Here is a 15,555-nt window from a genome sequence, read left to right as displayed (position 1 = left end):
TAATTTTCATGCATCAGCACTCCTTAAAAAATGCTAAAAATTGGCTGTTAATTCTAAGTAAGAAATTGAGCACAGTTCCTAAATATTTTTGTATTATAAAATTTATTTACTGAAATAGCACTGTTTTAAACGTAGTGATTAAAATCACTTGTCGTGCATGCCCTGAAAAAGGCCTCCTGGAATAATTGTATGTATGACTATAAATCTCAAACATGCATAGTTTAAGAGCAAAGAAGGAAAACAAATCCGTACTTGGTTTCATCCATCACTTCTACTTCCGTAGGGGCTGTGATGGGTGCATTTGAACGTCCCGCGGTGGGGTCATCTGTGTTTAACTCTCCATTTGTTGAACTTACAACCTGCCAAAGAGAGAAAAAAAATATATATACACACGAGGCAACAGGTTATACAATGATAAAAACTAAGGTTAAAGTATTTAAATTAGAAAGTTAATATGAAGAACACAAAACAATTAGTATGCAGTTGAGTTGTTCATAACTAAATAAAGTAATAGCTCTAATATTTTGGGAAAAATCAAGGCTATCTAATATTGGCTTTTCCAACTAACTTCCTTTTGCCTTAGATTTTTAAGGCTAACTCCTACACCCTGGTCTCCATCAGTCCCCCGAGGCGTGCCCATCTGCACAGGCACCTGGCTACAGCAGGAACTAGTCCCCTCGGGAACATCCATACAGCTCCTTCCGACAGACCTTGCACTTCCATCTGTAACCCCTGCCTGGGTCTCCCCCACATCCCACCAACTCCTTCCCCCGCTGTTCACGCCCCCGGGCCAGGAGTCACTGTGATTTTGCTTTGTGCCTGAAACCTTACATCTTATCCATCAGGGGGGCCTGTTAAATCCTTCCCCAAAACACATCCCCAAATGAGTCAGTTCCTGCCGCCTCTAGTACCACCAGGGCTGTGGTTCAAGCCACCACGATCTCTTGTGGGAATGAGAGTAACAACCTACTAACTGTCTTCTGCTTTTTTTTTTTTTTTTTACCTGTCCCTTCCCTCCATGAAGGTATGGTCCACACAACAACCAGAGTGCTCATTTTAAGATGGAAATTACATCATGTATAATTACCTGCTTAAACCTTCTCAAGTGTCAACTTCCCAGGTCACTTAAAGATCCATATTCTTTACCCCAATTTACAAAGCCCCACATCCGAATCCTCCCTACCCCTTGATCTCATTTACCTTTTCCTTTGTTCACTAGCCTTCATTCAGTATGTCAAATTATTCCCACCTTGAGGCTTTGGTATTATCTACTCTCAATGCCTGAACCAACTCTCTTCCTGCTTACTGGCTATTTTCTTATCTTTCAGATTCTCAGAGAACATCCCTAAAGCAGGCCTTTTCTACCACATAATCTTTCTATACACACTCTGTCCTTTAGACTCTACTGTTAACTCTTTGTAGAGCATTTATCCAGACAGATGATCTTCTAATCATGTGGAATGACACCCTCTCCCACCTCCTCTCGCTCCAGAACAGCAGGAACTTTGTCTTGCTCCCTACTGTATCTACTCACTAAAAACTGGCACAGGACAAGAAGTCAATAAATGATTGTTGAAATAAATGAATGAATGCATGCAAGGATGAATGAAACCCTAAAACAAAATAGAAATCACAGCAAAATACCCATGTTCTCCCCCATCCTCTTGGTCCCACAAAGGCACCTTACTATCCTAAACTTACTTGCTTTCCCTTAAACTGCTTCAAAACAATAGTCTTAACACTTTCATTTTCCATTCATTTATTTTTTAACTTCTTACAATCTGTACTCTGTCCCTATATCAGATTTCTATTAAGATCACTCTTGAAGGTTACCAATGATTCCTAGAAAAATATATCCAGTGGTCTTTGCTTGGTCCTCATTTTCCCGGACACTTCTGTATCACTTAGCATGAGCTGGGATTCTAGAATAAGATGGGTCTAGAAACAAAAGTTAGCTCTAACAGCTATGTGACCCGGAAAAGATACGTCATCATGCTAAACCTCAATGTTCCCAACTACAAAATGGGAAACAGGAATGTCTATTTAACAAGACTGTCATGAGGATGAAAAGGAATCAGTGTGTAAACCACAGTACCAGGCATATATTAGGAGCCCCATAAATGGGGGCCATCACTACTCTGCCAGTTTCGCCTGCATCCATGGCTTCAGCTACAACCTCTACGGAAAGTACTTGCCGAGCCAACCACTGACCCACACGTTCACTCAGACCAAGTTCGGTACCTCAAACTCAGTATTTCCAAAATCGAACCTCTCATACCTCTTCTTCAATGTGCTTCTCTTCCTTTATCTATGGTTCCAATTTCCAGGGGTCCCTACCGTATTTCCAGACCTCCAGGCTCAAAATCAAGAACCATCTCAGCAGTTCTCCCATCTGACCTCATCATGAGAAAAACAGTGTAAACGTACCAAACGTATCAAATGTGTCACCACAGTGACAGCGGACTACCGGGTCCATTTACAGAGCCCCATTTTACTGAAACTTCACTAGTTCACATATTCTTAACAAGAGGTTATGACATGCCAAGTAAAGTAACTCTACGCCAACTGCAAATAGAGAAAAATGCAGGAATCATGGAGGCTGAGGTGCCTCCATGGAGGCAAGTGGACCAAGTACCTAGAAATGAACCTACACCTGTGCCCACAGCCGAGAACAGACAAAAACAACCTTGGTCATCTGCGGAGACAACCAAGCCAAGGAGAGGAACTCTCTTGTGTCTAAGTGGGCCTCTGTTGAGACACAGGCTCCCTCCTTCCTGGCCTTCTACTGAGTTCCATGGCAATTTTTCCTCTTTATTTCTCCCTCTTTCTGAAAACACGGAACAGTCAATATTTGTTCTAGTTATCAAACATAATTTGGCTCTTTATTCTTAATTTTTACAACACCAGAGCTCCTATGCTGAATTACAAAGGAGCTGGAAAGCAAGATTCTTATCTTACACTCTTGTCCTCGCCACTATCTGTAATGTGCAGGATGCTTTGCATGCAGAAGATAAACTGTTCACTGAACAATTTCCACTGCTCTTCTCTCAACGGAGTATTCACAGGTGTCTCTTCCTTCTCTGTGCGCCATGGCCCTAGATAGCTGGAGGGATCCCCTCTCCATCTCTAGGCAGCTCTTCAAACATGCCTTTCCTTACTTTAAGGGACATAACTGAAAATCTTACGTCTCAGGTAGTCTAAGTTTCCAGCAAGAGCAACTGTATGAACATGCAGTAAGTGCATATAGTCCGACTTATTTCAGTTCGCACAAAGTCATACCTGACATTAATAAGCTTTATTCTAGTGAAATGTTTTCAACCTCATTCCACCCAGCTGACAGAACCAGACCAGAAGGAAATAACACCTTCCATTATGTACTTCTTTAATGTAATTTTTCTTTGCTTTCCCAGATTCCCCAATTCTCTAAGTAAGGGCTAATATTCCAGGCTAAGAATAGAATCAACATGGTAACAGAGTTCTCCTATAAAAGCGGCCTACTTAATACTGGTGACATGAGAATATATCAAGGTATTAAAACTTTTCTCTTAAGAAAACTATGGTTTTTTTGCAAAGGGGGATTTTACAAAAACAAAAAACAAAAAACAACAGCAAAAAACCCCCAAAGATATAGTACTATGAATAGCATGTCATTATATTCCTGGAGACCTAAATCAAGGAAACAAATGTTCACAAATTATTTTTATAAACCAAATTCTAAAGAATGATCCCATTTATGCGACATTTCTAGAATTGTAACTTGAACTAGAACATACAAGTCCATGAAATATTAGCATCCAATGGCTGATTTTTGTAACAAAAGTTTATCTAAAATGACAGCTGCTTTCAAGTCTGAAATTTTAAAAAAATAATTCAGGTGTTTCACAGGGTGTTTTGTTCTTGCTGTTCTTAAAGAAATGTTCTCTGATATCCCCATGGTGATAAGGAACTCAGTATAATTTTTAAGAGGTTACAGAAAAATAAAATAAATAAAAAGGCAGCCAGATGCAGCATTACTATTAGTGTATCAAAGTTTAAGGGGGCAGAGGAATGTGGAAACAGCCTGCAGCTAAGTGTGGGAGATAAGTGATGGTCCACTTAAGGGCTGCTCACCATACTGATTCCAAAAGAAGTCATTCTCATAGACTTTTGAGTACAAAGATAACACACGGTATCTTTGTCATCAATGACTTTAGAAGGCCAATTAAGTTACTTTCCAAATCCAATGACTTCATACAAATGAGTTGTACCACCATCTTCTTAATTGCTATCTGAGTTATGGTAAGCCCGCTACCAGATCTCCATCTAGCCAATAAATATATTAGAAATATTGAAACATTATATACCTCACTTATGCCCTAAGTTTTTTCTAAAAGTAATCTATAAGAAAGCACATTAAGAAATGAAGACATAGTTAAGAGTAATTTCCAAAGACATCACTGGATCTGGGCCAGGTTCACACTTACCACACGAAACCCATGTTCGTACATGTTCTAAAGCCTAAAGTGACAATTCTAACTGATGTTCCTGATATTCCATCTGAAAACCCGAAGGCACAGTGACATTCTCACGGACTTTAAACAAGATGCACCAGAATGATTTCCAGTCTCACTTCTGCTTACGCACAAACTAAGCAGAGCCCTATACTCTTTGAGTACTCCAGGCTCTAGGGATGTTACTGGAAATGTTACTGTAGCAGACCCTGAACGTAAGCCTGTAATGCTGATCTATCCTGTGACACTGGGACAAAGGATCTCCTGAGCTGGACGAAGTTGCTGAGCAGGAATGACAGATCTCCCGAAGGCTCACAACTACTCTCCCTGCACAACCTCCCCACAGCAGATTTCAGTGCCCTGGAAAACAGAACAGAAAGACACGAGTGTACTGGTCACTCATTCCTCCCTGTTGTCAGGACCTCTGTATTTTCAAAGACTCAATGGAGAAATCGAAAACTGGTTATTTGCAATGTTTTAGAAAGAGGAGTACTCAGGACGGACACAAGGGAGGACCGGCTGAGACGTGGCACCGACTACTCTGGCTGGGAACCGTGCACGTTACCGTGTGTTTTTCCTGTTCTCATCACCTGCATTTGCATTTCTCAACTCACAGTGACCAGAATATCAGCGTCCAGGAAGACAATGTTATGCATTCGCGCCCATCACCAGATCTGGGGGCACAACACAGGAGCACGGTTTGCGGTTCTGGACTTTCCCCCTGGGCTGGGGGTGGGGGGTGCACGGTGTTCCTTAACTGCAACCCAAGGCTGTACAACCACCGGGAGCTGCACCATCTCACGTAGTTTGCCAGTAGCGCCCTCAACGGTAGTCTTCCTCCCTCTGCCGGGAAAGCACCTGTCCACTCTTGGGACCAGGCTCTCAGATGGCCTGGTGTCCCGGGAGCTGTGCTACAGCCACGGGCATGGTTCCCAGGGGATGCAAGATGAGCACAGCTTGCTGCCAGTGGCATGTTTTAAAACCTCATTTTGGGGGCCGGGGTGGCTCAGTCGGGTGGGGATCTGACTCGGCTCAGGTGATGATCTCACAGTTCATGAGATTGAGCCCCACATAGGGCTCTGCGCTGACAGTGTGAATTAATATTTTCTCTCTCCCTCTCTCTGCCCCTCCCCTGCATGTACACTATCTCTAATAAATAAATTTTAAATAAATAATAAAAGCTCATTTTGGAGAGGCCAGTTTGCCAGGCAGAAACAGATCAAAAAGGGCTAAATGACATTACCTTCCCCTTCAGCCCTACAACAAACTAGATTCCACCTTCTAATTATCTCTCTCCTGTCTCTTCATCTCCGCTGCCCATCACTTCCCTCAGCCAGACCTGCCTTAGACTTCTCTCTCCAATCTAGTCCCTAGTCACCTTTAGAGAAAACACTAATCAGGGTACCTTGCTTATTAGCTCATTCTCTTCACGGCCACCCAATATTCTCAAATAAGTGACAAATGAAATAACAGGATCTGTTAGGTCCTTCATGATTTCTTTCCTGCTGACCTCTCAGTCTTATTTCACAACATACACACCAGCTGGACTGGACCGTAGTGACTCACTCAGTATGACAGCACATCCTTACAGGTGTTGTTTTCTTGCCTGGGACAGTCCTCCCTTGAGCCGTTTCCCTTCTTCTTCAACTCTAACCCCTACTGATTCTACATGTTAAAAACAAAAAACACAATTCAAGAAGAGATTGCTCTTTCCAGGAAACCTTAACCTATGAAATCCAGGTTAGGTCCTTCCCTATACATTTTCAGAGCACCCCGTACTTCCTCCACTTACCACACTGCCTGTTTAATTAACCTTCCCCATCTCCCCATCAACTGAAAGCTCCATGGGGACAGGCACCTTGTACCTGTTATTCCTCATTTTGATTCAAAGACTCCAGTAGGGTGCCTAGCACCTCCTAGTAGACATTTACATAAATTTGCTGAATAATGCATGGCCAAGAAACTGGAAGTGATGCATCTAAATTTCTCAGCCATATTTAATCAAGGATTCTAAAGGGAGCAGAGAGGGTAAAGATGATTGCCCTGGGAACCTTCCCAAAACATACAACCCAAGAACAGATTCAAAATAAAGTCCTCAGATACTTAACATATTATTTTTAATCTCTCGAGTGGGAAAAGTTCATCAAATGTATAACTGGAGCTTTCTAGTCAGTGAATTAACATGATTACACTAAAGATACTGAATAAAATTAGATAAATCCCGCTTTGACAATGCTTTCTTTGGGCTGTACCACTAGACTTCACTTCCCAGAGACTAACCAAGTTTCTTAATCTGAAAAAGCAATAGATTATTCTAGTAGTTAGTATTTCATAAGCCCCACCTTCTATGCCAAATATATTCTAAATTCTCATGACAAAACAATGAGGAAGTATTATTAACATTTCCATTTTACTGATGAATAATCTAAGGCACAGAATGTGAACTTGAGTTTGACTCCAGGGCATGTGCTCTTAAACACAGGGACATCAACTTGGCAACCTATCTGTCTGATCTGTAAGACATATAGTAACTCTAGAAAAACAAGGAGTTCCTATTTAGACTCCACTATTCAGCTCCAATTAAAAGCACTTCTGAAATGATGAGTATGTGAGGATCCTTCTGTAGGTCAAAATGGCAAGAGGTTTCATCTTGCACGTCAACTGGAAGGAAGCAGCCTGAAACGCTCTAAGGCGCCGAGCTGAGAGCACTTTGGAGTTCCAGGAAAAGAGCACAGTGAAAGGTGCAAGATCAATGCCATGGGCCCCAAATGGCTCACCTGGGGTAACTTGGAGTCTGCTTCCAAATATCCTAAATGTGTACCATATTTATGTATCATCAGATAGCTATTTACTTATTAGGGTAATGTCTTTCCTGATAAAGTACTTGATAACATGTCCTGAGTATTTGTTGAAGGCAATATTTTAATTACCATATAAAGTCAACATTGGAAACTCTGGTCCAATGGGTTGTATAATGATCATCACGCAGAGAATCTCAAGGCAAATTATTCTCACACTTCTGTATTAACGAAAAGGTTTTTCTCTTGATCTCTTCCCTTTATCAGACAATGAGGTTAAAAGAACACATTGTCTCCCTTTCTTCCTTTGTTCTGAATCAAATGCAGTATTCATGTATTATAATAATCATATGAGCTTGGATTTTAGGCAATTTTCTTTCCTCTTCTTATTACTAGTTTTAAATTACAATTTTTAGTCCAATTATACAAGTGTCATATTGTAACATTTCAAACTTTTTAAGTGGGTTAGATATAGAGCATGAATGAAGTAAAATTTTAGGACAGAACAAGATTCAGGCATGAGCCTACTTAGGCTGCCAGTAAATGTTCACAGCAGTTGGACTGGTTTAGTGTCCATCATGTCAGCTTAATTAGTGTTGTAAAATATATTCACGAAGTCAATGAAAACTGTAAAATTTTTTGTTTTACTTATGTTACAGAATTCTAGGAAGTAAAACTGATTGCTTATTAAATATTAGGATGAAGCCAGATGGAGTCTGTGTAGGCAGAAAAGCTTTAAAGAGATGATGAGAAAGGACAAGAGTTGAAACATCTCTTTTGGAACATATGGAAAAAGAGAACATACAATACCAGAGTTATAAGCCCACAAACTCATTCACCCTTTGACTGTCCAGACATTCCACGAGCCACCTCGGAGAATCCCACAGAGTAAGAAGCAGCTAAGAAAAGACCTGCATGGTAATGGGACAGAGGCTGTAGGAAACCGTTCTAATAGTGTCCTGTCATGACATCCCTGAACACTGAGCAAGACACCTGCCATTGTAACAAACAACACTTTAGAAACGGGTCAACAAATACAGACACATACACAATCCAGTTTGTGTTACAAAACTAAATGTAATTCTAGCTATTAACCTTTCCAAGGGTAGAAATTGGAGTCATAACAAAGTTTTACAATTTCGGCATTGTTGCCTCTGAGTCCCTCACTCTAAATTTTTATAGAACTCTTCAAATATCTGTTATGCAAGACTAGAAGTTCCACGGACTGCAAAGTTCTATAAAAATATTTGGTTACGTAATTTAAATTACCTCTAAAATTTAATGTGAGAAAAACATGAGAACTTAGAAGATTTAATCAAGAATTGACTTTCAGAATTCACAGCAAGAAAGAATAAAATCCAGAGCAGAGACCCAATAAACCAAATATATATAGATACATATTTTGTATGTAAGAAAAATGCAAATTGCTAAAACATAATGGAAAATTATTCAAGTGGAAATACGTGGAGGAAAAAACTCAAAACTTTTAAAGAAAGTTCTAAATTGAAATAGGCTGAGATAACACTTATTATCTCAATTACTTTAAACCAGCATTTAATTTACCTTAAGCTAGCATTTTAAAAGAAATAAAAGGCTTGGCAACCTTTCCCTTTCTACAATACACATAAAAGTTGAAAATTTAGGGGGCATGAGAGGGTAAGACATAAGTATCTTGTCTTGTATCCAGAAAAGGGGTTGGGGGAATGAACACATCAAAACAAACAAACAAACAAATAAAGACTGCTTTGAATTTTTATAAAGAAAATTGAAGGAAGTATTCAATAAATACTTGTCCTCGAAATTATTTCCTCCATCTGATATTTTCTATAAATACAAGCAAAATAAACCTTTATAAAAATTAAGGTCATGTTTATTTGACCAGTTAATCAGAAAGTACATTATGAATTTGAAGGATGAAAAACTTTCATATCTATTGAGTTGACTTAAGTTTGAAGAAGGCAAAACCAACAAAAGGGAAAAGATATGAAAGTGTTCTATTACTTAAAGCATTAAAAAAGACTGACATTATTATTGGAAAATCAAGCTTAACACGTATGTCAAATAATACAGTTTGTTTTTCTCTCCTGTTGTGAATATGACTTAACTACTGTTGATTAAACTTGCAAAAATGAACAAAGGTAAAATCGGAGTTTCTATCCCTGGTGGTCTTTCTAGACCATGTTAATTTCACTTTTGGTTAAATACAAAGGAATAGGATTATGGAGAGTTCAGCAACAAGTTTTCCATTAGGATATGAAGTCATGCCATGAGTTCCAAAAAAGGGTTAGTTGTATAAATTTGGGGAATAATCACTCATGCAAAAATCAGAAAATACCTGTACCGAGCCACCATGTCTGTCTGCTGCAAGGTGAGCTCTCAAATGGTGGGGATTTGCCTGCTGGGAGTCCCAAGCTGCCCTGTGGTCTGCCGACTGCCATTTATTTAATGCATGTGGCATGCATGGAAGAAGAAAAACCCAATATGTTAAACATCTCATCCTTATAATATAGAAAACAAACGTACAAAAGGAAATTTAAAATACCCTCACTATTCTGAATCACAGATGCAGTTATCTTTGCATACTGGATGTAGAGAGTTTCTTAGTTAAATGGCTACTATTAGGTGTGGATCAACTACAAAAAATAAAATAGAACCATAGAACTTAGAAGTGAAAGGACTTTAGATACCATGGGCTCCACCCTCCAATTTTATAAATGAAGTTAACCAAGAACCAGGGAGGTACAAGTGATGTGCCCCAGAAAACATTCCAAATACATCACAGAAGTACTAAAAGGCCCACTATATTTTCTTACAGTAGAGGTCCCCATTGGTTTTCTGATGAGGCACTACTTCTAGCAATGTTAAGAAAGATAGTCCTTAAATAGCTGCGCTTATCTTAGATCCTAAAAAAACCTCTCTTGCTTAGTACCGTGTTTCTGATTGTGAGGTTAATATGAGAAAACAGAAAAGTTCTTTGAAAAGCGAACACTGTTATAGAGAACACTATATAAGGATATGACAAGAAATTTTCTTTGTTGCTCACTGGCAATCCTACTTAAATGAATCCCTTTGCTTCCTTCACCTCTTTTGATCTGGTTCAAATTAAGGGACCCATTCTCAAGACAGGCTGGATAATTCCTGATGCTTTCACATGACTTGGCAAATGGGCATGGCAATAACCACAAACTAATAATCTACCAGTAGAATCAGGAGGAGTTGCTTAATAGGGGTCAATGTGTATGTTTCAGAAAATGTGGATGGCACTAATAAAAAGAAGGGGAAGGAATAAAATATTTAAAACTCTTTTACGACTTGGTTCAGCATTAGCTGCTTTGTCGGTGTTATCTCATCTTGAGATACAGAGTATTATCCTCATTTTAATGATGAAGAGATTGAGACTTTAAAGACTTGCCTAAGGTCACAGAAATTGCAAAATACAGCAGCGATTCAAACTCAAGAGCCAACTGCCCTGCTCTGCCAACAGTACTACCTAGCTCCTTAATGCAATTACACATGTTCTCAGGTCGTCAGTCTTCCTTACTTCCTTTCATTTTCAACCTAAGTCAAGAAAAACTTGCCACAAAAAAGAAAAGCGTGCCACAAAGCACTGAGTATACTGGGCTATCGGGAGCCTGAGCCTATCAGTAGCCAGAGCAACCCTGGGCAGGAAGAGACATTAAGTGTAAGTAGACACAATGAACACATGTCCCACCACTAAGCTTCCCAAATTAAACTGCACAATGCTAAGTTATGTGTGAAGTGTGAGATGGCATGAAGTGTATCTATCGAAACAATTATGACAGTTCTAGGCCTTTTCTTTAAATCCTCCATGCTCATGACCAGAATGTGGCAGGTGTGTAGCTTAAACTGAGATAGACTACATGAGACCGAATCTGAACAAGAAAGAAGGATAATGGTGCTGAAAGAGACAGATACTTCCATGTTGCCCAGAACGACAGGTGACATGAGAGAGTCCTAGACCACCTTCCAAAGACAAGAAAAGCTCTATCCACAGCCTCTCCTCAGAACACACTGTTATGTGCACCTGACACTTTGTCTAAAATTTCAGGAAGCCCAGAACTTCAACGATCAACTTCAGGTTACAAATTGTTTATCTGGGGCCACTACAGCATTTCAGTCATTCAATTAAATGTTCTTTTGCGACTGTCAACTTCGGGTTTCCCATAGGACTGAAATGTTTGTTTATTGCTTCACAGATATTTAGGAAAAGACTTTGAGAAACACAACTTTTCCATTATGATGACAATCTGCATGGCCAGGTTTCAAGTTTAATATATAAGCTACCCTAAAGGGTTTCCTGAAAAAACAAAAAACAAAACTCAACTCCCGACATTTAGTGCAAGGACTACACACACACGAATATGGCTCCTACCCTCAGTGAGCTCACAGTCTAGCTAGGCAGACAAGTGTGAAACATATAGAAAGTTAAACTTGAAAATGCTTAAACTCTACTTGTACTCAAAAATAAGAATTTCACTTACTGTAATACCTAACAGCTCAAGTAGTGATCGCCAGAGAACATGAATTATTGGTCCTCATCCAAATGAGAAACTGATTTATAAAACATCAACCCTAAGTTTTGACTTTTGAGCCATTTCTTTCTAAGCCGCATCTTACCAGAGTACTCAAGCTATCAGTGAGTAGTAATTTGTATCTGATGTGATTTCTATAGAAGACCCTTTACTGTTCCCATTTTTCTAAGGCAAAATTCTAAACCTATTCTTTTTTAAATTCTAAGGCAAAATTCTACTCTTTTTAAATTGGCTGTACTTTAAAGCATAATATTGTTAAATATCCCCTAAATGGAGCACTTTATTTTGCTACGATTTTTAGTAAGGTATGTTCTTTCCTTTCATTTTCAACTCTTGTTTAACTCAGTGGAACTCCAGTGGGATAAAAGACAGAAGAGGAAGAAAGGCAAACTCACGATCCTTCCCCAGAAAGGGCTATAACTGAAAATTCTAAAGACACAAATTAGCAAAATGTTTTAGGTCAAAAATGGGTTAAATAAAACTTAGTTTTACAAAACTTTCAACAGCTTTCAATTACCCTGCCCAGGAAACACAAACTCCTCACTGTCCATTTATCTTCTATGCCTTGCCTCAAACCTACTCTCAGCTCCAAGCAAACTGAAAAGCTCACTATTCCTCAAACAAACTCTACATTTTTAAAATGCTCCTTCCTATCTAACACTGCCTACTGTCCCCCAAAATGGCCTTATTCCTTCATCTGCCTTTAAAAATTCCATTCATTCTTCAGGCTCATCTCAAAAACCACCTTCTCCATAAAATTGCTATAGATGCCACATAGTCAGTCATCCTCCACAGCACTATATTAATCCGTTTCATGTGATAGAGCTGACATGGTTTGGCAATGTAGTTATTTATGAGCTTATTATAATAATCATGGTAACAGTAACATCAGCCATGAGAGTTGAGATTTACTGAATGCTTCTTATTATGCTAGGAATTAACAGGCATTATTTCTGTTTCACAGATGAGAGAACTGAGGGTTGGAAACATAGAGTCATTTCTTCAGGATCAAGTCATACCCAATTCCAGAGACTGAGTGAGCTCTTAACCACTCACTATAAAATAATTTCTGGGGCGCCTGGCTGGCTCAGTCAGTGAAGCGTCCAACTTCAGCTCAGGTCATGATCTCACGATTTGTGAGTTTGAGCCCCACATTGGGCTCTGTGTTAACAGCTCAGAGCCTGGAGCCTCTTTTGGATTCTGTGTCTCCCCCTCTCTCTGCCACTCCCCTGCTCATGCTCTGTCTCTCTCTGCCTCTCAATGATAAACAAAAACGTTAAAAATTTTTTTTTAAATTTCTCATGGGTCACACTGTTTTCCTTACTTGTGCATTTCTGCAACATGTACAACAGTAGGTTTCAAATAGCAGAACCTCCACGAAGAATTTATTCCACTAAATCAGACTACAGTTAGAAATACCAACTGCTATTATAGTTGATTCCAACAGCATATCCAAATACTTCCATCCTAATAGAATATCAAATATTCTCAAAGTTTATACTAATTTATACCACTAATTCGAAATTTATGACTACCCATTTTCATGGGATTCTTAAACCAGGGAAAAGTGAACATCAGGGGGAAATGGTTTATTTGTTGCAAATCTATGTATTCTCAATCCTTACTATGTGTGTGTACATAACCTGTTTTTTGTCTATTGAAGAAAAAAGTAAGTATTGCAATCCTTCAGTATCTGTCTCCACTGTGTAGATGGTGCACACGCACATGCGCACACACACACAGCCGGAAGCCATCAGCTGGGCTTGGGAAACCACGAAATATATTTAAATGATCAGAAGAAGTACAGAAGGAAATGAAGACATGTCCGATGGGAAAGGGCAGCAAACCTGATTTTTGGATGGCTGCATCTTGTCCCGGTGTGGATGTGCTTCTCTGTTTGACGAGAGAGCGGGATCCTGTGGGACTGCGCCCACCGGAGTCGGCTACAAGACAACAACGAGCATCAATACCTTCACCTGCAAAAGTCTTACTCGGAATCACTTAGCTGCTGAACGCAATCAGGGAAAAACTAAAAGACGCTTAACGCCTTAAGAAAAGATACCATCCGTGAACTGTGTCATTAAAAATAAGTTAACACAAGAGAGACTTAGCTACTTTTTAGAGTGTTTTCAAAATATTTATATATTTTATCAAGTATTTACTTTTTTATATCAGTAAAAGACTCTCCGATGCTGTCATTACTTTTGGTCTACTTTCTTATAGCTAAAGAAATGAAAGCACATTGGTTGATGTCTCTCAGTTGCAAAGCCAATGTATAAATTGAATAAATTATTTTAGGAAAATTGAGGAAATGTTTTTTTTTAATAAGCTCAAAAACAGCTTACTGTCAATATTCTGACTCAGGAGAGACTTATAAAAACTTTTATTTTTCATACATATTTCCAAATTTAACAGAAATACTTTAAGCACAGTTTATTCAGACTGATATCATAAATGCCACATATAGTCAAATTTCTTTGTATTAAAGAAAAATACAGACTAAACACTCAGATAAGTCAATTGTTCAAAAACACATGAATCTGAGAGTTTTGGTAGTTCCAAATATGGACAAAAATTCACTAACAGTAAGCCACAATTAAGGAAAATCTTGTAAGACACTCATACTTATTTTAAAAAGAAACTGGTGAGAAAAAGTATTTTAAAAGTGGTTTCCTCACAGAAAGAATTTAGGGGCAACTGAGTGCCTCATTTGGTTGAGTGGTCAACTCTGGATTTTGGCCCAGGTCATGGTCCCAGGGTCATGGGATCGAGCCCGGCCTCAGGCTCCACACTGAGCATGGAGCCTGCTTGAGATTCGCTCTCTCTCCCCCTTCCTCTGTCCCTTTCTCCCACTCGTGCACTCTCTAAAAAAAAATTAAATAAAAAAGAAAAAGAAATAAAATAAAATAATTTAATGACAAGTCCCTTCAAGTGATCACCAATCTCAGTTATAATCAAGACAAATTTTCTTAAGTTAAAAAAACCTAGAACAATTTTAAAAACACAAAACATGCTTCAACTTGTAAGTATCTATTTCAAGACATAGCCTAAAACTGCTAGTATAAAACTTACAATTTTAAATTACAAATGTTTTGAGAAATGGCTGAAATAAACAAAATGTACAACTGACATCTTTTACAGTAATGGGACATTATGCAAAAAAATATTATACTTCATATTAAGAACTAAATCAGGAATGACAGGGTGCCTGAGTGGCTCAGTCAGTCAAGCGCCTGACTTCAGCTCAAGTCATGATCTTGCAGTTTGTGAGTTCAAGCCCCACATCAGGCTCTGTGCTGACAGCTTGGAGCCTGGAGCCTCCTTCAGATTCTGTCTCCCTCTCTCTCTCTGCCTCTCCCCTGCTTGCCTACTCACTCTCTCCCTCTCTCTCAAAAATAAATAAACATTAAAAAATTTAAAGAACTAAATCAGGAACGAAAAGTGCAAAATAACTCATTACTTTAAAAAGCAAGGAGTCCATGGGCTCTTGTATGAGCTCTGTCAGTCAAGTGTCTGGCTCTTGGTTTTGGCTCAGATGGTCATTCTATGGTTTGTGGGTTCGAGCCCCTCACTGAGCTCTGCACTGACAGCCCAGAGCCTGCCTGGGATTCTCTCTCTCCTCTCTCTGCCCCTCCCTGGCTCATGGTCTCTATCTCTCAAAAAATAAATAAACTTTGAAAAAAAATAATAAATAAATAAATAGCAAGGAGTCCA

At 39.1% G+C, this 15,555-nt stretch overlaps 1 protein-coding gene across 8 annotated transcripts in view; it reads right to left on the bottom strand.

Annotated features, from left to right (window-relative positions):
- Positions 1-15,555, bottom strand: part of CSNK1G3 (casein kinase 1 gamma 3) — a 71,438-nt gene that overhangs the window by 10,025 nt on the left and 45,858 nt on the right. For 4 of the 8 annotated variants that reach the window (XM_077753019.1, XM_077753021.1, XM_077753020.1 and 1 more), the window contains exons 9-11: positions 13,689-13,784; positions 9,624-9,719; positions 253-359 (exon numbers count right to left, since the gene is read on the bottom strand). In XM_077753019.1, the coding sequence (XP_077609145.1) occupies positions 253-359; positions 9,624-9,719; positions 13,689-13,784 (299 nt within the window). The remainder of the gene's footprint in view (positions 1-252; positions 360-9,623; positions 9,720-13,688; positions 13,785-15,555) is intronic. The other 4 variants (XM_077753015.1, XM_077753017.1, XM_077753016.1 and 1 more) reach the window with 1 other exon arrangement.

Source organism: Crocuta crocuta, unplaced genomic scaffold (assembly GCF_008692635.1).
Source record: "Crocuta crocuta isolate KB4526 unplaced genomic scaffold, BGI_CrCroc_1.0 scaffold377, whole genome shotgun sequence".
Classification (NCBI taxonomy): Eukaryota; Metazoa; Chordata; class Mammalia; order Carnivora; family Hyaenidae; genus Crocuta; species Crocuta crocuta.
Note: the sequence above shows the minus strand (reverse complement) of the source record. Positions and strands in the feature narration are given on the sequence as shown.